The sequence below is a fragment of the Xiphophorus maculatus genome, chromosome 17 (assembly GCF_002775205.1).
Source record: "Xiphophorus maculatus strain JP 163 A chromosome 17, X_maculatus-5.0-male, whole genome shotgun sequence".
NCBI classification, from domain to species: Eukaryota; Metazoa; Chordata; class Actinopteri; order Cyprinodontiformes; family Poeciliidae; genus Xiphophorus; species Xiphophorus maculatus.
The window spans coordinates 9859669-9882925 of record NC_036459.1 but is presented as its reverse complement, the minus strand read 5'-3'; the positions used below and the strand labels follow the sequence as shown (position 1 = coordinate 9882925).

Sequence of the window (23257 nt, the reverse complement as noted above, 5' to 3'; positions counted from 1 at the left end):
AATGCCTTGCTGCTGAAATGTGCTATACAAATAAAATTTGATTGATTGATTAACGAGTGTCCGTGAACGCAGCAACACTTCCCTCCTGCTTCCTTTTCCAGCAGCGCCTGCGATCATGGCGGACGTTGTGGCGGAGCAGATAGTGAACCAGAAGCCTGTCCACGATAGGGAGCTGAACGGGGACGCCGAGGTCCGGGAAGAGGCCGACCCAGTGGACGAGGCAGCAAAAAAGAAGAAGAAAAAGAAGAAAAAGAGCAAGTCTGCAACGACAGGTGAGGGTTTTCTGTGGCTGCTGTTGTGCTAACAGGCTAACGAAGCTAACATTAGCTTAGTTAAAGCTGCGTCAAACTAGCCAGGGTTAGCCGCGTCGGAGTCGGAAATGTTTAAATGTAGCCCTATAATGTACATGACATAAATGCACACACACTTATATTTACTACTCTTACATTGCATACTTGTTTTAGAGTGAGTTTGAAATATTTACCTTGAAGTTTTGAGTTATAGCGGATCGCTAATGATAGCAAACTTTCTACGTTAATTACAGCTGTGAAACGCTAAGCCAGCTGCAGTTTCTTTAGTCTTCAGCCTGTGAGAAAGTAGATTATATGTTGCTTTAAAAACAGGTAAACTAAAAGATGTCAGTTAATAAAAACTATTAAACTTGTGCTGCGTTATTCCACTCACTTTAAAAATACTGGTTATGATATCTGAAGTGGGTGAAACATTTCCAAATTGGATGAATTCAGTGTTATTGTTTTTAAATGTAACAAACCAAAATGAGAACCTTTCAGTTTCCCCAGGTTTGTTTTCAACAAATGTATTCAATGTACGACAGTTCTGTTTTTATAGTCTTGTTTTTAAAGCCTATTCTCGTGCTCTTCGGTTTAATTGACAAAATTTTTTTTTAAAAAGGCTTCAATAAAGCCAATGTTACGTAGAATGACGTAGCTTAGGATTAACTAGTTACATTTTTTAACTATTTGTGTTACTTTAAAGGTTGAACTTGCCCTCTAATGGATTGCCATTGTTGTTTAACATGGCAATTTTTAGTTACTAAAACTTTCCTTCAGAAATAAGTGAATCTCCTTACTTCCGGTAAGTTAAAGTCAGCGTTGACAAAATCCGACAGCTTTTCTAGCAAAACAAGTAAAACTCAATTTAGCTTGCATAAGCTTTTCAGGCACCCAGTTTTATAGTCTTAAAAAAACCTATACATCTACGGGCGTTTATTTTGAAAGGGAAACCGGAAACACCGCAGCTAACGGGCGGAACTTGACGTTTCCCGTCTTTTAGCCATGCGTGTTTTACAGCAGAGTATATTGGACTTTGTCAGGCCTCAGCAAACGCTTCAGAACAAGAAACACGTCTTTAAGTATAAATTGCATAAAATTAGTGTTTCAGAATATTTGTAAAACTCCTTCCTGTTATCCGATCCCACCTTTTGGCTGCTGCTTACCGATGGCGTTGAAACTCTGCCAAGTTTTCCTGTTTCGTAATTCTCTTTTGAATGTAGTTATTAGGTAAGAAAACAGGAGAATGTGTCATCAGTAATCAGCAAATTAAATAATAAATTAATCAGATTGTCTCAGCCGCTCTCAAACCAAACTTTGCATTATATTTCACTTTTGTTTGTTACAAAAAATTAAAAGCCAACTCTAATGATTACAACTTATATTTTGCATATCTAATTATTATTATTATTATTATAATTATTATTATTGTTGAATAAAGTGTTTGTGTAGGCAAAGTATTGTACATATTTTTTCACTTCAAATAAACTTTAATAACTTGTTTTATATTTTAATTATTTAAAAGTTGTAGTCCATATCACCTAAATGTGGACTTTATTTGTTTGTTGCTTATTTTACAAAAATGCACCGTGTGATGTAGTTTAAAGTTTAACATTTTAATTTAACGGTACACAGAAATAATTAGTTTATGCTTTTTAGCCGTAAAGAAAACAAAACAAGTCTTTCTTTCCTCATTTTATTCAACAATGTGCAAATTATGAAATTTAATACCTTCCTTAAGAGATAAAAAATGTCAATTATAAACTAGATATTGTCCAAAGAACGTTTAGTAGTCGTTCTTTTAACTGTGAAAAAGCACTGGTAAATACTGCAGTAGCTGAATCATCTCCACCTGTTTCCCTGCTGCAGCTTTGGAGCCTGAGGCGGACGGCGTGGTGGAAGTGACTAAGCAGCTGGAGAAGCAGGCGATCGAGGACAAGGAGAAGGACGAAGAAGGCGAGGAGGGTAAATATTTAAACAAATCAGCAGTTTGTTATTCGGTTACTTTAACGTCTCAACGTGTCGGTTTAACGGCTGTTTGTTTGTTCAGATGGAGACGACGGCGAAAACGCAGCAGGGAAAAAGAAGAAGAAGAAAAAGAAGAAGAAAGGATGTAAGAGGACAATTTTTTTTTTTTGAAGATTCAAATTCTAAGATAAAGTCATGCATTGTTTTTTATTTATTTGTTTATTTTTTGGTAAACTTTTCAGCCAAAGCTCAAACGGATCCTCCGTCTGTTCCCATCTGTGAGTTGTACCCAAGCGGCGTGTTTCCCATCGGACAGGAGTGCGAATATCCCGTCTGTCAGGACGGGTGAGTGTTTTTGCTGTCTCTTTATTTTCGGTGAACATCATTTGGTTCTCCGAGGTTGTCGGTGCTAACCCATGTTGTGGTTTCCCAGTCGGAGTGCGACGTGGCGTATGACCATGGAGGAGAGGCGGGTGATGGACAAAGCCAACGAGGAAGTGTGGAACGACTTCCGGCAGGCGGCCGAGGCCCACAGACAAGTTCGGAAACATGTCCGCAGCTTCCTGAAACCCGGACTCACCATGATAGAGATCTGGTGAGGTGGCTCACATCTCAGACACACACTTGTTTAATAAAACGGTTATTTTCTAAATGCCTACACATTACTTTATTTTATAATTATTAGAGATGAACCCCTCTGGAAAAAATTAAGAGACCACTTAAAATTATCAGTTTCTCTGATTTTACTTCTTTTTATAGGTTTAAGTTTGAGGAAAATGAACATTGTTCTTTTATTCTATGAACTACTGACAAAATGTCTCTGAAATTCCAAGCAATAATTTAGTATTTATTAGCAGAAAATGAGAAATGGTCAAAATAACGAAAAAGATGCAGTGATCTCAGACCTCAAATGAAGCAAAGGAAACAAATTCATATTAACTTAGAAACAAGAATACTAATGTTTTCATCAAGAAGAGTTCAGAAATCAGTATTTGGTGGAAAAACCAGGAGGTTTTCAGTGCAGTGGACCCTGCTGGACTCTGGCCTTTTAATTTTGAGACAATCCAGAACTAATACCCATTTTTTAAAAGCATTGGATTCCCATTCACACAATTTCTCAGTCTTTCTAATACAATAACTTCAGAAATTAAGTTTTTCCCCAACTGGATTGAAGAATCAATAAACTAATCAATTATGGACTTCCTACACATTATTTTTATATTAAAGTTAAAAAGTCTGAACTAAGAAGAGTATTGGTGTGAAATTATCTAAATTTTCCACAAATTAAGACTTCAAAGTTAATAAATAAATAAAACTGATTCATCACTCAGTTCTATTTGTGGTTTTTAGCCGGTCAAGCCTCTTTTGTTTGGACGTTTTCCTTCCCGGTTTTAATGTTTTGCTCCTCCGTCCAGCGAGCGCCTGGAGGATTGCTCCCGTAAGCTGATAAAGGAGAACGGGCTGAACGCCGGGCTGGCCTTCCCCACCGGCTGCTCCCTCAACCACTGTGCAGCCCACTACACCCCCAACGCGGGAGACGCCACCGTCCTGCAGTACGACGACGTCTGCAAGATCGACTTCGGCACGCACATCAACGGTAAAACGCTGCTTCAGCTTCGCTCTCCGACAACAGCTCAAACATCAGATCTCTAAATTTTCCGCCATTCTCCTCGCTTCCTGTGTTTCCTGCAGGGAGAATCATTGACTGTGCCTTCACCGTCACGTTTAACCCAAAGTACGACAAGCTGCTGGAGGCCGTGCAGGACGCCACCAACACTGGAATCAAAGTAGGACTCAAACACGTCGGCCATGTTTGATCTGTAAGGAACCTGCAGCTGACGCGCTGCTGTTTGTCTGTTGCAGAACGCCGGCATCGATGTGCGTCTGTGTGACGTCGGCGAGGCGATTCAGGAGGTGATGGAGTCCTACGAGGTGGAGCTCGACGGGAAAACATACCAAGGTGTTTATTAGACCTGGTTTTATAACAACGTCCGAATAGCGGATTAGCAAGGTTGCTAAACTTGCTAAGCCCGGTGGTTGGGCGCTTGGGGAGTCATTCATCCAGCGGCCCGTCGTGTTTTTGAGTGAAGAAATGTTTAAAGTTGACAGGAAATTCTAAAATATCACTTGATAACCATGTGTTATTGGAAGATTAATACCTGAACACTGAATATTAAGTCTTAAAAAATCCAAACATTTTTTAAAAACTTAAATAAATAAGCAGTGGTTAGCCTGGTGGGGGCACAAATAAGCCTGGTGGCCCGCCAGGCTTATATTACACTGGAGGAAACCCTCTGATTAGAAATGAATGAGTTTTTCTTTTTCATACCAGATACAATTTCTGATTTTACTGGTTAGTATATTTACTGAAAGGTTTTTATTAAAAATATACAAATGTATTGAAACCACCAATGAGAAAAATAAAATAATAATAATAAAATCCACCTATAATAACGAACAAACCCAGTCCATACTCTCATTTTAGCTCTATAATACCAGATCAACCAGTTTAACTAAAATCCATTTATTTCTGAAGCTGCAACGAGAGTTGATTTAAAAATAAATAAATAAAAAATAATATTTATAGTCACATTTTATTTTATTATATTTTTAGACACTATTTTATTAGAACATCTTTAAATTTTGAGGAAAAAAAGTTGTTTGAAGAAGAAAAAAGCTTGGATAGTTCATTGTTCTGTTTCATTTTGGAGTTCTCTTAAAATTGCAACTACATTCGCCTAATATTATGACTTTTTTTTGTGCATTTTGACTTTATTGCCGTATCACTTTATTCTTATTTTTATTGCTACTACGACTGTATTATCGAAACATTATGACTTTATTGTAAAAAAAACTTTCGCTTCACCTTAATATGACCTAAAATCAAAGTCCAAATAAATAAAACACTTGTTAAACACGATGGCGGCCATCACTCTGAAATTTGGAAGCACAAGGAGTTCATTGGTGGAAAAGAAATTTTCAAAAACTGGATTAGTCATAATATTATCAAAATAAAATAGATCTTTCACCCCGCTCCAGGTCCAAGATATGCTTCCTTAAAGCTAATAAATGTTTATTAAGTGTAACAAACATGTTGCACCACACAGCAACAACAATAAAGGAATATAAGAGACGTAAAGTTGTAGAAAATCATCTCATGTTCCTGTAAATATTTAGATTCACACCGACTGGAAGCAGCTGAAATATTGATAGAAATGGATTTAAGATGCTTCTAATAGCATAAAAATACGGAAAAGTTTTTTATGTTCTTATTGGTTTTATTTATTTCTTCAGTGAAGCCAATCAGAAACCTGAACGGTCACTCCATCGGCCAGTACAGGATACATGCTGGGAAGACGGTTCCCATCGTTAAGGGAGGCGAAGCCACCAGGATGGAGGTGGGTGGTGTTTACTGGTTTTAATGGTTGAACTGGGATGTCGGTCTGTGCTGAGTGTGTTTTCTGTGTTTAGGAGGGAGAGGTTTACGCCATCGAGACGTTCGGCAGCACGGGGAAAGGCGTCGTCCACGACGACATGGAGTGCTCCCACTACATGAAGAACTTTGACGTCGGCCATGTTCCAATCAGGTGAGGCCGCGCCGCATTCGCCGCTCAGTTCAGAGAAGATTTCGATCCCATTTCACTTTATTCTTGTTGACTGAAGACAGAAAATATTCTGTCAAAACTGTCCAGCTGAAGTTTACTGAATCCAAAAGTTTTCCACATTTTGTCACGACAACTTTGAAGTTGACATTTTATGTGAATCGTAATCATAATTATTGGAATAATCAGCTGATTTAGTAATTGGACAAACTTAAAAAAGAAAATCTGCTGAAAGAAGATCAGCAATTAATCCAAAACTGTATTAAAAAAATATAAGTTTCTATGTAAAAATTAAAAATCTTTGTAAATATGTCCTCAAAAATTAAATTAAATTTAAAATGAATCTCTTATTAAACTCTGTTTTGTAATTATTAATCAATTAACCCAAATTAATAATGGGATTAGCCCTTTAATGTATTGATAAGTCAAGCAGAAAGAGCTGAGATTCTCACCTGCTGTTATTAGAAATATTTTCCTTAACTACAAATGATCCGATGTTCACTAAAGGAATGCTGTTGTTGCGTTTTAGACAATAAAATGTTTATTTTCCTATTTAAAACAGAAATTGAGTTATTAATTTGCATGTTTTAATGTATTTCTAATATTGTATGAAAGAGTATTAAATGTAAAATCTGCAGAATATACCCAATTTTAAAATCTGACTAATCGATAACTAAAATAATCACTAGTTGAATATGAATGTGCATCCTATTCTTCAGATGTTTATTTTTGGTTCACTTGATAATGACACAACTTTTTGTTACGGTTGAATCGATTCATCAGCGCAAATTTCCTTAACTTTGGGAGCGTCTTTCTTGCTACATTTAACGACATTTCAGACAAAAAAAAAATTGGTATTGGCCAAAATTGGAATCAGAAGGTCAGGCTTTTTAAAGATTGCCCAGAAAACCCCCTTTTTAAAATTTTGATCAATCTATCAAATAAAATCTCTATAAACACATTAAAATTTGTGAATGAACACAACATAGGTATTGTGTGAAAGTTAGAGTTAAATCCTGCTGCTCTTCTTTTCCCTCCAGGCTGCCGCGAGCGAAGCACCTGCTGAACGTGATCAACGAGAACTTTGGCACGCTGGCGTTCTGCCGCCGCTGGTTGGACCGCCTGGGCGAGAGCAAGTACCTGATGGCACTGAAGAACCTGTGCGACCTGGGCATTGTGGACCCCTACCCCCCGCTCTGCGACACCAAGGGCTGCTACACGGCTCAGTTCGAGCACACCATCCTGCTCCGGCCCACCTGCAAGGAGGTGGTGAGCCGAGGAGACGACTACTGACCCCTGACCCGACCTTTCCACCCGGCGCCCCCTCACCGCTCCTCCAGACACTGATTGAGAAACAGCAGAACAGAGCCGTTTTATTCAGAAGAGTCATTAAAACTATGAGAAATGTTGTTGTAGGCCGCCTACAATGCACTCCTCAGCTTCCAAGGAGAGATAAAACTCAACAGCAAACTTTGGACCTTGTTTAGAAACGTGTTGCAGCTGCCAGCGAACTCGGTGCGACCCCCAGTATTAAGAGAAACGCAAACCCAGAACCTCCCTGTCAGGTCTAACGACTCCACTCTGAGACCTTAGTTCCATAATCAACGAAGATGCAGATGATTTTACGAAGTATTCAGCTCAATGCATGATGGGAAATCACTGCATACAGACTTTACTGCACATTTAAGCGCAGGTTGCTGTAGTAATAGATGCCATCTTCATTCAGACGCCACATCCCTGCAGCTGTGTGTCCGGCTTCTGTCGCTACAGGAGGGAAATCTGCACTCTGACCCTCCAGTCTCTGTAAAATATCGTAGAAAAGCAGCAGCAGAGACTGTATGCTCCCAGTTAAGATGCTTCATTTGGAACTCTCCTTGGAAATGTTTTTGTAAGAAAAAAAAGATTGATTAAAATAATTTTTGCTCATTGCTTGTTGTTTTTAATGTTTATAAAAAAGAGATATTTGACAAATTCTTCTAACTTTTTAATATTTAGATCTAGTCTGACTACTCTGTTGAATAAACATTTTATTGAACACTTGATAATTTGTAGCAAAGGATGCATCTGTAGCTAAATAATACTGCTAGCGTCAACATATGGTTAACTGGTTAATAATTACATAGCAAAAGCTGGTTACTAAAGTTTTTGTTTTATTTTTTTTAGCTAATTTTATCCAATATGTAAGCTAAAACCGTCACATATTTCTATATGAAACATTTACATACAAGTTTTATTTATTTTTATCTTAAACACAGAATGTTCATACATATTTTGAAAGTTTTGGATTAGTTACTGCTCTGAGTATGTTCAAATTGCCTTTTTGAGTGTAAATTCCAGTTAACGATTAATTGCTTACCAAATTAGTTGAATCTGATAAATCGTTTCAGCCCTAAATATTTCTATATTTTTATTGTTTTGTTCCATTATAATAAAACACATAAATATACAATTGAATGTCAATTAGTATTTACTTAAAATTTTTTAAGTTTAGAATAAGTTAAAAACGTAAATCAGTCGTCCGTAGTCTTTACCTCTTTACCAGTGGTTTCCTAACTCCAACGGTCATTTGGTGGGACAACATAAAAACACACTAAATTAAATCTAAAAAATACGGAAATTAAATGTTGGCAAGGCAAAAGTCCAGCATCTTTAGCTGGTAAATTACTATTTGTATTTTATTGTACGTAAGCACCAGACAATTTAATTTTTCGATTGGCTACTTGAAACGAAACGGCATTAGTAAAAAAAAAAAAAATATATATATATATATATATATATATATATATAGGCTATATATTTATAATCAAATGTCTCAAATTCATTTAAAAAAAATGCAGGTTAGCATGACATGTTAATCACAGAACCTAAATTTTGTTGTATCAGGACTATTTTATCTATTTTTTCTGGCGGGGGCGAGCAGACATCTTGATTGCTCCAGGCGGTTAAATCTACAGCTAGCTAGCTGCTAATAAACTGCTGCTAGCTAGTTAACTTTTTACATCTATCATAAGTAGAAATATATCGCCAATTGGCCCAATTTTGTTGCCAACCATATAATGTAAGGCACATTATGTGCAAAGAAAGACATACACAGTATTACAAAAATAAGAAATACACAAAGCCGCTGACAAGAAACCCCAAAATGTCAGTTTTTGCTAGCATGATCTCCCAACCAACCCCTGTATTTGTATTTTTTTTTCTAAAATTTTATGTAAGGTGGAATTAGGAAGTCCTAAATTTTTCTTAAATTGGACATGCTCTAACCTGTTGATAAACTTTTTTTAAATAAAGTAATAATCAAATATTGACTTTGTTTAAAGTGGTCAGATACCATATTTTAAAAAAGACAAAAACTCCCATCTTTGTAGAAAAATGAAAAAATAATCTCATTTATTGAGGTAATTTTTTCTAGACATAAAAATTGAGGTAACAATTTGCATAGCATAACTTCCATAAAATTTACACACACACACAAACACACCGTGAAGTAGTAACCAAAATGCCAGAAACCGACCATTCAACAGTGAAAGGAAAACCAAGTGTGCTGTGATTCTTCTCTAATGAACAGATTCATACAGTAAAATCTTTATAAAAACAGATGCTGGTGTTGAACAATGGATCATAAAAAAATTTAACATTTGATGGTCGAGTTCGTAAAACCACTGAAGATTGTATAAAAAATACATTCATAGACTAAATGCTGGTTTTTATGGATCACAGTGCTGCTGAATTGATAAGAACTATAAAAATACTTCTGCTGAATTGATAAGAACTATAAAAATACTTTGAGACAAAAGGGCACTTTTTCTATTATTGTCTGCTTGGGGATGTTTCTGTTAAAGCAGTTACATTCTGGAGCAGAAGGGTGGCAGCACAATGCTACAGATCATCCCTTGGGAAAGTTTCCACCATGTTGAATATTTATTCAAACCCAAACTTCCTGTCCTGTAGGTTTCCATATTTTTTTTTAAACAACCGTAATTTGAGTACAAAAAGAAGTTAAAAACTGTATAAACTAGTGCATTTCTGGCAGGAAAATGACCCGAATGCCATCTTGAGTGACTGACATGTTAACCTACATCCACTTCAACAATCTAAAGTGACTGAGAAACATTTCAGCTGCTAAACAGACAAACATTTACAATCAACAAGCGGGCAGATGAGAACTCTCCCTGCCGGAGACAAACCTTGGCTGATACTCTCTTCTTAATAAAATACAAATTTACATAAATCACATCAGCATTTTCTTTTAAAATACCTACATATATAAACACCATTTACAACAAGTTCACAAAGCAGAACTGGGTTTTTACAAAAGGAGTCCTTCCTCTTATTTTTCCTAACTTAGAAATACAGACAAAAAAAAAAAAAAAGTCCCATGATCCCAGGTTTTAGAAGAAATACTGGAAAAGGAGCGACAGGTTGGGTCGGGATACAGTGGAGGTCAAAGTTCAGGAGAGAGGTCCTGATTCTATAGTGGCCGGTCTTTGTCCTGAGTTACTCGCTGTGTGTAGAAGAGGATGTAGGCCTGAGCCCGACAAACCTCGTCCACTGAGCACACATTCAGTTTAGAGTCATTACAGTGAACCCAGAAGCCTGGAAAAGAGAAGATTAGAACAAAAATTTACTTTTTCCATCAAAACAATGTAATTACTTTTTATACAATAAAACAGTTATTTGTTGAACAGTCGAGTTCAGAATAAAGAGAGAAATTTAATCAAGTCGGTTATATAAAACCCCAAAACAAGGAAAAACTTGCTACAAGAATATAGGCAACATCTGAAGTTTGATAAAAATGTACAAGTTATGATATGCCTGCTGTTTTATTTACACTTTCCCCTCTTATATTAAAATCCTGATAGGATTTTATCGTGAACGTTTTATGTTGTCAAATGTTTTTGATTTGAGGTCTGCATTCTTAGGTGGGTTGAAGTTTTTAGTGATTTAAAAAAATAAATAAAAAATTTAAACCTCATGTTCTTTTACACTCATTTTATTCAGGCACTTGGCAGACACAGTAATAGAAAGTACCGTAGGTTAATCATGGATCGTTAATCTATCTGTGTTCAGAGATTAAGTCACGGGGCTGGAGTGTAGCATGAAATTAAATTTTTGATCAAACTCAGTAGTGAGGAGATACTTTATTGCTAGCATAATAAAAGAAAACGGGTTTTATTTACAGAAAAAAAGGGATGATTCACTTTATTTGGGAAATGCGTATCAACAAAGCTATGTATTATATATTTTACAACATTGCTGGTCTGTGTCAACACTGATCCATATCAGATGAACAACAGATGTTCTTCCAGTCATGATCCATTTCCTATGTAAATATGTTTGAATGTAGAAAAAAACTGATAAGAGTTATACTTTTTGGCTCAGAGAATTCAAATTACAATTAATTGTCAATAAATAGTTACTTTGATTAGAATTAGTTCCAGTCTATTAACTAGTCACGTCCGTTGGACTTTCTTTTAGTGTTGTAGTTTGGCCGCCATCCAGCAGAGGGCGCCGTTGGTCATCCTTAAACGGAGCCGTTCATACAGAAACAAAGATGGCGGCCATATAAGAACGTTAAAAAAAAAAAGAAACGGTCCTAATAGAGTCAGGTGCGGCATGTAAAACGCACTTTATGCGGTTCTGTTTAGAAATATAAACACTTCTGAAGTTATTTTGAAATATAAATAGTCGACAAGTTCTTTAAATTTCACCTTAATAGGGCTCATTTAGCCGAGCTACATGACGGAGCAGTCTACTTCTCAACAGAAAATAATGATCTGCTACGAAGGTGAGGATGTGAAGACGGAAAAGCGAAGGAGATAACGCAGAAAAATTAAGAAAAACATGATTTTGAGGGTTGTCGTGAGTTAATATACTTCATGGAGCGGGGTTTTGACATTCGTTCGAGTAATTACAAACTGTACGAATATCTGCTCGTATTTAACTTATTTTAGTCTTTTCATCTTTTATTTTTTTAATCGGCTGTAATACCTGTTTTGTTTTAATAACATGTCTAAGTTTGATCATTCAAGAAAATTCAATGAGTATTTAATACAGATAAAACAAAAATAATGTTAAAATGTAATGTTTTTTAAGTCAGCATATTATGAAAAAATGAGCCCTTCGTGTTACTGCTACAGAAAAAAAATTCTGGTTTTAGTAACATGACCGCTTATTAATTAATTGTTAATCGAGCTATAAGATTAACTAACTGTAGATTGACTCATTAATCAATAACTATGGCTGACTAAAAAAAACAGTCATTGACGCACTACTTCACCATATTTTTACTCAAGTAAAAGTAAAAAGTAGCCATCCATGAAATTACCCGAGTAAGAGTGAAAAAGGTGTAAAAAGGCTACTCGTGTTATTTTATGTCACCAGATGGACTAAAAATATAAAATTATGCACAAATTCTGGAATATTTAAACCTAAAATGAAAACAGTGATGCATACAAATATCACAATTACAAAAAATTAAAGCAGAAGAAGCACTTTTAAATTTTTTTTTCAATATAAAACGTATGTAACTCGTGCCTATAGTAGGTTATGTTAAAACAGGATAGCATACTTCCAGTAGTAATGCATAGTGGTACATTCACTTGATCATTAAATGGCACAAGAGGCTCGACAGCAGATAAAAAATAACATGAGAACAACAAAACAAGAAGTCTCACTTTAACATAAAATGTAGATTTGCAACTGATGCATTTTTGGTAAAATATTTTCATCCAGTCAAGTTGTTCATAGTAGAGTATTCAAAATTTTTACTCATTTAAGAGTCGTGATACTTCATAACGATATCACTCAAGTAAATGTAATTAGTTACATCCAGGGGTGGAAATTAAAAATTTTTCACCAGCCACTGTTTTTTTCTTCTTCTTTCAATTACAAATCCCACCAGTACAATCAAATGACATAAAATACATGATTTACTCTTAGCTCTATGAAAACTAATTTACTGACAATACGTTTGCCATACATATGTACACATACAAACTAATTTAACATAAAGCATGGATACCTTAACAGAGGTGTAGTGCAATAAGTTCACTTGTAGTAATTGCTAACAGCAAATTTAACTACACAACCCAAACATTTTTGCAATCATTTTCCATGTTGAACATTTCCACATTTTGGCTACAACTCCCCCAGACAATATTTACTGAAGATGTCTTAAGTAATTTTTAAAATTTTTTAAAATGGTATCAATAGCTGTTTTCTAACAGCTATTTGTTGTTCCTACGTTTTCTATTGAAATTCACAATTATTCTTATTACTAAAAACATCTCAAAACGTGATCATTATTCATTCCACATGCCCTCATCATTCCTGTGTTATCCCCATACCTGTCCAGTCTTCCGTTTTTTCCAGGAAACTATTGTATTTTACCTACTGTGTTTTATATCCCCCATTTACTTCCCTCCCACATTAGCTTCTCTCCCTCCCCGCCTTTACAGTAGTAATACTTTTGTGACGTGGTAATTAACATATCGGTTAGCTTGACACATTTTTCTGAATAGACTTACGCACTTTTTAGCTTTAGTTGTTGTAGTTTTTCTGACCGATTAGCTGAAATGGCTCTATTTATAACCTCGGTGGAGAGGGGCGGGCCAAGGAGGACTGAGGGATTTCATTGGATAAGCCCAATGTCCATCAATGAAATCAATCAATGTGCTGCCGTGGTTGTTAAAATTTAGATTTGATATATTTTTTTTGTTAAATTATGACAGCCTGGTTCCATCCCACATACAGTATGTACATCAGTCTGTAGTTCAGTCAGCCACTCCTTCCCTGGACAGAAGTTGAAACTGAATGCAGCTTTTTTTTTCTGTTCAAATTGTCAACCTGCCACAAGTGTTGCTCCAATTTACACGCCACTTCATACTTTTACCCGCATTTGGCCAGTGGCAGGTAGTAATTTCCACCCTGGTTACAACCCAACTCTGGTGATACAAATCAGGTTTAATCCATGCAGGACCAGAACTATGGATGCACCGATCCACTTTTTTTACTCTCTGAGGTTTAATATTGATGGATCTGATACAAAAAAAAGTTCTGGATTAACTTAAAACATATTTTTAAACATAAATGTACTGAATTACAAATGTATTTGATAACTCTGCACCAGTACAGCTCACTTAAATACACCAATGGCTTCAAAAGTTTTGTCAAACATGTAAAAACAACAATTTGCTCAATCAGTACAATTAGGAGTATAACAGCCAATGGAAAGTAAATAATCAACAAACTGATAAAAGCAATAAGCTGACTACCTTGGTCAAACATGTCAAAACAAACTGTAAAACTTTCTTTCAAATGGAGCAGAAAGATAAATTAGAAATTCTAGCATGAAGTTGTTCAGCGAACAAAGCATAGAATTAGACTGAATAGATGTGCCCTTAAGGATACCTGATTTATTTTTTATGTCATGACCGATACAAACTGTATTTCTTTTTTGTTCATTCTAATAATTTCAGCTTTTTCCCCCTCACCTCCTTCTGTGTTGTAGCAGTAGGCAGTGTAGTGGCCTGACCCAAATCCCTTCCCATGATGCATCACGACAGCAGAGAGCTCGTAGAGGAAGTGCTTGGGGCGCGGAGACCCCGCGGCGCTGGGGCTGCAGTAGGACTCCATGTTGAGGAGCTGGTCGAAGCTGACGTGGACTCCGATCTTCTCCCGGTGGTTCCGCCCGGACCACCTGACCATCAGACACAGTGAGTCAACCAGCTGAAACCTGCTGCCGTTTTACCAAATCTGTGCGGCTAATTAGCATGCTAACTTGAAGCATGATCTCACCTGAAGCGTTTGAGGTGGAGCCTGAGGACCTGAGGCAGTTTAAAGACCATCAGCTGTTTCTTTGCTTCGGTCAAGATGACTGTTTTGGAGCATGTGCGTCGTCGGGCTGCTGCGAGAGGAAGGTAAAATATAAACTTCTATTACACTAAATGCTTTTAATACAGAGCATTTAGCTTAGAAACAGGTTCGGAGAGGTCTATACAAAACATCGCTCTTAGAAAATTAAATTTTAGTCTTGTCAGTTCTGCCTTTTTTGAGCTTCTTTCAGAATGAGCAGTTTCAGGGCCTCTGTCACTTTAAATCCTGATAAGCTGCTGCTGGCCAAGCCCCCAAACTCAATGTTTACACTCACACGTGAAAATGGCTGCAAACAGATATGCAATTATTGAAACAGCTGAAACAATTGATCGGATTAATCGATTATTAAAATATTAGTCGACTAGTTTAGTAATCAATTAATTAACTGGAGTACACACTCCAAAAAATGGCATTTGCTGAAAGAATTAAGACAAAGCAATCAAGTCAAAGCTGTAAAAAAAAATTAAACATTTTGCATTTAAGATGAAAACAAAAACCTTTTTAGTCTCTAGATATGCTCTGCCAAAAACTTCTTTTGATCATCAACATAATCGATAGAATAATTGATTACTAAAATACCCCTAGAATTTATATAACTTTACATCTTTGAAAAGCAGAAGTACAGCCTCCTTCACAAGCAACAAGAATGCAACATGTAGTTTGTGAACGTTGGGCAGCTAGTCTTTTACAGCGGCCATTGTACAGCACATACCGCTGTATGTGCGGTATGTGCGGTACCAATCAGCTGGTAAAACCAGCTTGGTTTTACCAGCTGAGGGTTTTTTTAAGCACTTGGGTTTTTTCCAGAAGCAGTAGAGACCCAAATGGAAGTAAAAAAATGTTGCACAGTAGGTCCCCATTAAATAAAATAAAGTATCAGGTGTAAATGTTTTAAAAGCGAGGCGGCTCAGAGTGTTGCACTCACTCACCGTTGCACTGATCGCAAGCATAAATGTTTCCCTCCAGCGCTTCTGTTTCTGTAAACTTGGCCAGCATCTCGGTCAGGTGGCACGGCGCCTGCGTGGCCGACTCCCTGCTGTTTCTATGGTAACGCTCGGGGAACTCCAGAGACAAATCCCAGAAAGGCTCCACAGTGTTGGAGCGATGGCTGCAGGCCAGGCACGTCACCTGCATAGATGAGTCGGGATGAGTGGAGCTTCCCTCTTTGTCATGCAGTCTGAGTCGGGGTTACGGTGAGCAGTCAGAGTAGAGAGTAGCTGAAGACACTTGGCCTTCTGTCCAGCTAGAGCAGGTGTCTCAGTGTGTGCCCATGCTACAAGGAGGCATTGCTCATCTTCTTCCACATACACATCCTCTACAGAGCCCTGCAAAAGTATTTATTAGGGATGCTCCGATCAGGTTTTTTGCTGATCACCCATGAGGGCCCATCATCTGGATTGGCTGTTAATTTTTCGCTTTAGGTATGAATGCTACTATGTGATCTGGCAAAATGGAAAAATTATCTGGCTATAAATTGACCTAATTTAGACATAAAACATGTAAAGTACTTGCAGCAGCTATTCAGTCAACAGGACAACTGAAAAACCTGAAATCAACAAAACAATATTTAACAGTAAGATTCTCTGTACCATAAATTATATGAGTCAAATAAATCTCAACACTGCATATATCAAATAATGTCAACAAAAAAAGAAAACATTCATTCCAAGTCAAATGCAGGTTGCATCAAAATAAACAATCCCGAGTTACTAAATCAAAGTTTCCTGAGAGCATGGCTAGCTGATTAATGCTGTCTCTGATTGGCTAGCTGATTAATGCGGGCTCTGCTTGGCTGTTTCTGACTGAGCTGAGTAATGCTGCAGGACACAGTGAGGAGCCTGAGGAGATTGATTTTTTTTTTCTCCAGAGATGATCTGTTTTAGCGAAAGTTTTAATTATGTAAAATAATGTTTTTGTTTAAGTTACATGCTGCAGATTAAGCAGACGTTCGGTGTGAAAGTTCACTGCCGGATGGAGGTTGAGCGGTGCTACGTCTGTAGCGCATAGCAGCGGTCCAACAGCGAGAGCGAAACCAGCGTCTTACAGCGCTAGCTCGTTAACTTAAATAATTTTTTGGGTTATTTGTTTAGCTTTCTCACCATGATGCTCTTCCGGGTGAGTGTTGACAATTTCTTTACCTGTTGTCTAATCGCTCCGGATGACTTTGTTTTTTCTGCAGTGAGCCTTGATGTAGCCAAACTCTGTCAAGTGCTTGTTTTTTAAATTACATATTAGATTTGTGGTGTTGACGCATTTTGACGTACTGCACCCCAAGATGTTTTTATGCAACACTTAACTCTGGTCACATTCGAAAAAATCCAATCTGTGTTGCTCAAACTGTCATAAAACAATCAGACGCAGGTCACTTTATGGCAAAAAAAAATTTATTTGGGTCACTTCAGGCTGCAGCCTCAGTCACTAAATGCATCTGTGAAGCTTAGAGCAGAAGCTGGACAACAGGGTTAAAGGTGTATGTTGTGTGTGTGTGTGTGTCTCATACCTGGCTGAGAAGCTGGCCGTGGAAGATGGTGTTGACGACGCTCAGAACCTGCTTGATGAGGCGTTTCTGTGGGACTCCGGCTGTGTTGGTGTGCTTTCCGGTGCTCTCCAGCTCCTGCTGCACCTTGTCCAGCAGTTCGCACAGGAACTCCTGCGCATCCTGCTGGGCGTAGCCCCTGAACGCGGGGATCAGCTGCCACACCGAGTGCAACATGGCAAAAGGCGAGACCAGCGCCCACTTGCCGGACCACATGACCTGGAACAGGGTGTGCAGCTCGTGGCAGAGGGAGATGTGCTTGGAGCTGGGCTCTTTGGGTTGGATTAGCTCCATGCTGCGGCCGCGCGACGCCCCGCCGCTCAGCCCCGACGTCGACTGGAGCCCCTTTCTCTGAGACAGGGGGAACTGCGTTGTGGTTTTCACCGTCAGCTGGCCGTGGACGGCAGACGCCAGCAGCTCCAGCGCCTGGGTCAGGTCCAGTCGGAGAAAGCACTCCCTGAAAACGTGCAGATGGCTTAAAACCTGCAGGATGGAGTTCATGTAGCAGGTGTTCCCCAGATTCCTCAGACCCGTCACGCCAGGAGTAACGGTGGGACGCCGTTTGAAAGGCGAGCCTTCCTGCTTGCTCCTCTGCCGGCGGCGGACTGGCGTCTGGGCTCCGCGGGACAAGGATGGTGTAGTTCTGGGCTTAGATTTGGGGTTAGAGGAACGTCTGTGGGATTTGGGACATGGAGGGGACTTTTTCGTCCGACTCACTTTCTTAGGCGCAGCAGCAGAAGGACTTCGAGTCCGTGACCTGCGAGAACGAGATGAGACCGTTTGCCTTTTTCTCTTCTTGCGATCTTTTTGAACAGTCGGCACGATTGTCGCATCCACGACTCTCTGGCTCTTCCGACGCAGACGACGGCTCTTTCTGATCGGAACGTTCTCCAGTACCTCCTGCAGCTGCCGTTTCAGAGCACGCCGCCTCTCCCTGGCCTCCCGTTTCTGCTCCTCCTCTACCTCCCTCCTCCTCTCCTCTTCCTCTCTTCTCTTCCCACAATCGGTTAAACCAAACCAGAGGCGGAAGATGCGTCCGATGAGGGCCCGGCGGCGATGCCAGAGGGCGGTAAACATTCGGTCCTCGTCTCTCAGCTGCAGCTCGCTGGCGCCGCATGGTATGAGCGCGTCCGATCCGAAGCTAGCCGAGCGCAGGGTTCGCCCGCTGCGCGTTGTGACTTCATAGCGCTGGCTCTGGATGGCGCTGAGGGTGCTGCGGAGTAGCTTCAGATCCCCAGTAGCGTTATCGTTCAGCACGTAGTCATCACACAAGTAGCAAAACACATACAGCTCGTTAACCTCCATCGCCAGCGGGTGGCGCTGCTGCTGGAAGTGCTGAAGAGCATGCTCCTCGATGTAGCGGCCGCACGCCACATGCGCGCAGCCCAGGCAGGCCCAAATAGACTCGGTGGTGTTGCAGTCCACGCAGTGCCACTTCTGGGGGTTGAGGATGGAGTGGTCTGGGGCCAGGCGCAGCCGCCCCACGTGTTTACACCTGTCCATCACACAGGCCTGCCGGCCGGCTGAGCACTCTGCCTGCGACAGTCAACGCCTGACTGCGGGTTCGCGTACGAGGCAGAGAGTGCGTGTGTCTCTTTCAAACTAGCCTCATATTACCATGGTAACCACAGTGAGCGGAGAAATGGGAACATCCCAGGACATGGCTGTGGTTTCTGGAAGAGAAAAAAGCTGTATCTAGTCTGTACTGAAGGTTTTATCAACTCTAAACTGACAGGCGGCAAACAAATTCTAACATTACATTTAAAAAATAAACCAACTTTTCAGTAAATAAGAGTTTACTTTGTGCTTTCAAACAGTTTAGAAAACATTGACAAAATTCTACTGTAGAGCCATTTAGCCAACCATTTAACATAGAGCTGAAATGACTCCTCTGAATAACTGATTATTGAAGTATCTGTCAGCTACTTTTGTAATCCATTAATCATTATATGTGTTTACAGACTCAAGCTGTCATTTACTGAAAGAACACATTCAGAGCAGTAATTAAGTCAAAACTGTACAAAAATATAAACATTTTGTACTTAAGATAAAATATCCCTTTGTCTTTAAATATGTTCTACTTAAAACTTCCTATTTTGCAGTTTTATCTTTGGCTGGTCCAGATTCTGTGTAATAAAATCTCTAATTAAGAACCTTTTGCTATCCAATTATTAATCAGTTAATCCAAAAAATTGTCAACAGATCAGCCCTACACTTTATTGATTAGTCACTGCTGATTTAGAGTACACAAAAAAATGTAGGCAATAAAAGGTATTTCTTATTTAAAAGACAAATTGTTTATTTGAACCTTTTCATGTATTTCTAATGCTGTGTAACAAAACTTAAATGAAAAATCTTCAAATTAATCATCAGTATAATCTATAGATTAATTAATAACTAAAATAATTTCAGCCCTAATTTACTATTTCTTTCATTTAAAAACTGAAAATAAAAATTGATTGGTGCAGTAGTACATCTGCTAAATGTAGTAGTAGCGTTCAAAAACTTACTGCAGAGTAGATGAAACATTTTTATTATTCTTCCCAAAATAAAGAAACAAAAAAATTTCCAGACCACCAATTTGGCCTTGTAAAAAGAGAGAAAAAAAGGGATATTAGCTCTTCTTTTAGCCACCTGACCAGCAGTGTGCAGCAACAGTTAGACAGTCTGTGCTTCATTAACTCTATGAAGATAAAGGTCAGCGCAAAAAAATTAACGACTTGTGTTTTAAAGTAATCCTTTAAATTAAGAAAAAATAACATTCTATGATAAAAGATTCCTGGCTGATGGAAAATAATCTTGTATATTTTAGAATTTAAAAACCAACCCAGGCCTAAAATAGCCAGTTAAACTTGGATGTGAAACATCAACCTAAACCTTTTCTAAAAATAGTAACAGAAACACAAACTCACTGAGCCCAGAGACACAAACAGCATTAGAGAGGCATGGATTAGCACTTCCTGTTATGAGCTAATATGGATGTTTTAGTTGTAGATAATAAACACATGTCGTGTTAGTTTCAAACCACTTTTAAATGTAATTAAACAATCATTCCGGAAATACATTTGAGTAAATCTCTTCTTCTTTTGGATTCAAAACTACAACCAATAAAAATACTCAGACCACCAATTTTACTCAGACCACCAACGTTAGGCATAAAAAAAATAATCTGAAATTGGCATCACTCAGTAAAAGCCTGACATCATTTATGGTTATAATGAGGATGTTGAAATTTCCACACCAAGGTATAATCATCTGTCCTTTGTACTGTTACTCTCCTGCATAAATCCCTCAAGGAAAAGCAATTTCTTCATTTATGGACAGTGTGTGACTCACTCAACCGTTGTTCCGACTAGATCAGGAAGTCAACACGCTACGACTGCATTGGAATAACTAAATTAAACCGCATTCTTTCTGCCTTATTAAAACTACAAAACTCTTCAACTTCAAATAAAGAAATGAGACAATCAGCACGTTTTGATCTACAGTAACAAACGTGCTGTTTGGTCTGAATAAGTCTATTACATGTTTATTAACTCATAATATTCTGGTGTTAATTCTCCTTCAGAGGATTTTTTTTTTTTTTTTGACAGACAGCTCTTTAAACTTTTGCAAACTTTACGTACTAAAAAGTTTATATGCAAATCACCGATCATAAAAGCTAAACGTTGTTCATGGACTCGAGTCGATAATTGCGCTTGTTTACCTTTTTATAGTGCAGGAGTGGGCGTGTTTATTTGTTTTATAAACCGTAAATATCAAGGATTATACAGTAATATAATATATTTGACTTTTCTTAAGACGTATCCACTTATAGCTGCAAAAGAACATTCACTTAATATGTTAAAATAAGAGTGGTGTAATTTAGCATTAAGAGTCGTGATTGTTCAGGGAGCCAGCCAGGATTTCTTAGCGAGTTAGCGCGCTTTACCAGGGTTGTCCTTGTGGTTGCCTGGTCTGAACATGAAGCTTCATTGTTGCATAAATGCATAATAAATACGCCCAAACTGAAGACAACCATTAAACGGTAAAAGAAACAACAATTCATTTCACATCAGTATGAGAATGCCTTCTGTTTTATTATGCTAATATTTCAAAAAGTGGTACATCCCCAGTTGCTAACTTGAGCCAGCTAGCTTCGGCTAACCCGAGATCTCTGAGGTTTATAAAACAAAATATAAACCCAGCGACTCATCAAACACGAGGAACAACACCGTCGAGCAATTTAAACTTAAATTAGAGTTCATTCACAGTTTCCGGTGCATATTATTCCTGATCTCAGATTTGTGATTAAGAGATTAGTGAGCTGCTAATTTTAACCTAGCATGCTAACTAGCATTAGCATGCCGGGCTGATATCCTAACTAGTTCACGCGTTTATCGGCCCGCCTTTCACTGCGTCCGTCGGGACTTTCCACCAACTCCCAGATTATGATCAAACACAGCTCTCATGAACAAGACAAGTCGTTATTTTAGAAGGACGCAGCTTACCGAGGCTCCCCTTCACGGTTGTTACTCCTCTGTTTCTAAAATGTTCGCCATCTTGTCAATCCCTGTCGCGTGGTGTTAGTTCGAGCGCGTCCACGAGACGTGACGTTTTTGTTGTTGTTTATATTGTTGCGGGTAGTTTATTACTATTTAGTTATCATTTACAACCAAACTTGTGCGTCACATTCACTTTTTCATTTGCTTTCTTCAGTTTGACAGCTTCAAAATATTCTTACGTATCTTGATGAATTTATTAAACACCAAATTTGGATTTATTAAAATGATTATTTTTATGAAATAATTGCAGAGGAATCATTTACAAAAGAGAATAATATCACCACAGTTAGATAGGTGTTATACATCCTCTATAGCGTGTATATTACTCTACATTTAATATATGCTTATCAAAATCACACTACCTTACTGACACAACAGATGACCAACTTTAATCGCTAGAGGGAGCTGTTGCAGTAATTTTGAATTGCGTCAAACAGTGAGTTAAGCAAGTCTGTAAAACAAATGTAATATCGTTTTTAGTTTTGACTAGTTTTCTGTTAAACCAGACATTTTTACCTGCCAAGCTCCAATTTTGTTTGGCATGAAACTGAAAAACTGGACCTTCAGCTAGAAGTAAAGAACATAAGGTTTACAATTCAATCCACAGGCTGGATTTTGATTTATCATTTTCCAAATCTTGATTTTAGATAAAGACGATGGACAAATATTGACTTTGAACATCCAAGTCTGGAAAAGTCGACATAACTCTGGTCCATCCTTTGAGTTTTTCCTTCTTTTTTTTTTTTTTAGTTAATGAAACAATTGAAAGATATTTTTATTCTAATCTGTTTCAGGTAGCGTGGTGATGTCACTTTCCAGGACGTAACATGTGTATTTATTTTCTGTTGGCTTGTGTTCCTGTTTGTGTACCTTCAGAGTCTCTGAGCTACTGTAGGATACAGGTGCAGAGCTTCATGCTGGCTTATGGAGGCTGCATGGTGGTAGTCACCATCTAGATCCCATCAGTGCAAAGAAAACATCATTACGTCATCTGTGATAGCAGGAAACAGTGCAATAACCATATGATAACTGTGCATAAATATATGAAATCTTTCTGTGCATTTTTCTGCAGAGGCTCAAAGGCATGAGTTAGGTTTCATCCAGGAAAGTTTGCTTGAAGGCTCGTGCTTTTCATCTCAACACATGCTCCCTGATTGCATGTGAGGAATCCCTCTCATGTTCTGATTAGTGGGGAACTGATCCATTCAAACCTTGTTAAATCTTCCTGTGAGAAGGGGGGAGAGTGCAGATTAAGGATCGTTTGTGACTTGGAGAAAGAGGTATGTGTTGATGTACCATGCAACGCCTGTGAATCATCTCTAATGTTTTTTCTCCCTTAATGTCCCCGGGCAATAACTGCTTTCATGTCCACACATGCAAACCCTCGTTCCCTCGCGTGTTCTTTTTATGCACCCTTCTCATAAACACTTTATTCACTAT

The 23257-nt window shown here is 38.3% G+C and overlaps 2 protein-coding genes across 3 annotated transcripts; one reads left to right on the top strand and one right to left on the bottom strand.

Moving 5' to 3' along the window:
- Positions 1-90: 90 nt before the first annotated feature.
- metap2 (methionyl aminopeptidase 2) lies at positions 91-7788 on the top strand. The gene is made up of 11 exons (XM_023350591.1): positions 91-272; positions 2160-2255; positions 2341-2403; positions 2501-2603; positions 2692-2853; positions 3674-3855; positions 3951-4045; positions 4122-4218; positions 5553-5656; positions 5730-5845; positions 6901-7788. Exons 1-11 carry the CDS (start codon positions 116-118, stop codon positions 7151-7153), a joined length of 1428 nt encoding a protein of 475 aa, XP_023206359.1. The 5' UTR covers positions 91-115; the 3' UTR covers positions 7154-7788.
- A 1433-nt stretch (positions 7789-9221) lies between these two features.
- On the bottom strand, positions 9222-21848 carry usp44 (ubiquitin specific peptidase 44). 2 transcript variants are annotated; one of them, XM_014474618.2, is made up of 6 exons: positions 21764-21848; positions 17238-18946; positions 15667-15865; positions 14660-14768; positions 14356-14561; positions 9222-10456 (listed from the first exon to the last, which is right to left on the bottom strand). In XM_014474618.2, exons 2-6 carry the CDS (start codon positions 18774-18776, stop codon positions 10332-10334), a joined length of 2178 nt encoding a protein of 725 aa, XP_014330104.1. In that variant the 5' UTR covers positions 18777-18946; positions 21764-21848; the 3' UTR covers positions 9222-10331. The 2 variants fall into 2 exon arrangements, with proteins under 2 accessions (XP_014330104.1, XP_023206072.1); XM_023350304.1 differs by having other exon boundaries at positions 14660-14765.
- Positions 21849-23257: the final 1409 nt, after the last annotated feature.

Bases quoted from the DNA above. Each gene is read 5' to 3' on its own strand.
- usp44 (XM_014474618.2), bottom strand. From the start codon at position 18,776: ATGGACAGGTGTAAACACGTGGGGCGGCTGCGCCTGGCCCCAGACCAC. The intron at 14,562-14,659 runs GTGAGATCATGC...TCTGATGGTCAG, and splicing joins CTCCACCTCAAACGCTTCAG to GTGGTCCGGGCGGAACCACC. The intron at 10,457-14,355 runs GTGAGGGGGAAA...TCTCTTTTCCAG, and splicing joins CTGCTACAACACAGAAGGAG to GCTTCTGGGTTCACTGTAAT.
- metap2 (XM_023350591.1), top strand. From the start codon at position 116: ATGGCGGACGTTGTGGCGGAGCAGATAGTGAACCAGAAGCCTGTCCAC. The intron at 273-2,159 runs GTGAGGGTTTTC...TCCCTGCTGCAG, and splicing joins GAGCAAGTCTGCAACGACAG to CTTTGGAGCCTGAGGCGGAC. The intron at 4,046-4,121 runs GTAGGACTCAAA...TGTCTGTTGCAG, and splicing joins CCACCAACACTGGAATCAAA to AACGCCGGCATCGATGTGCG.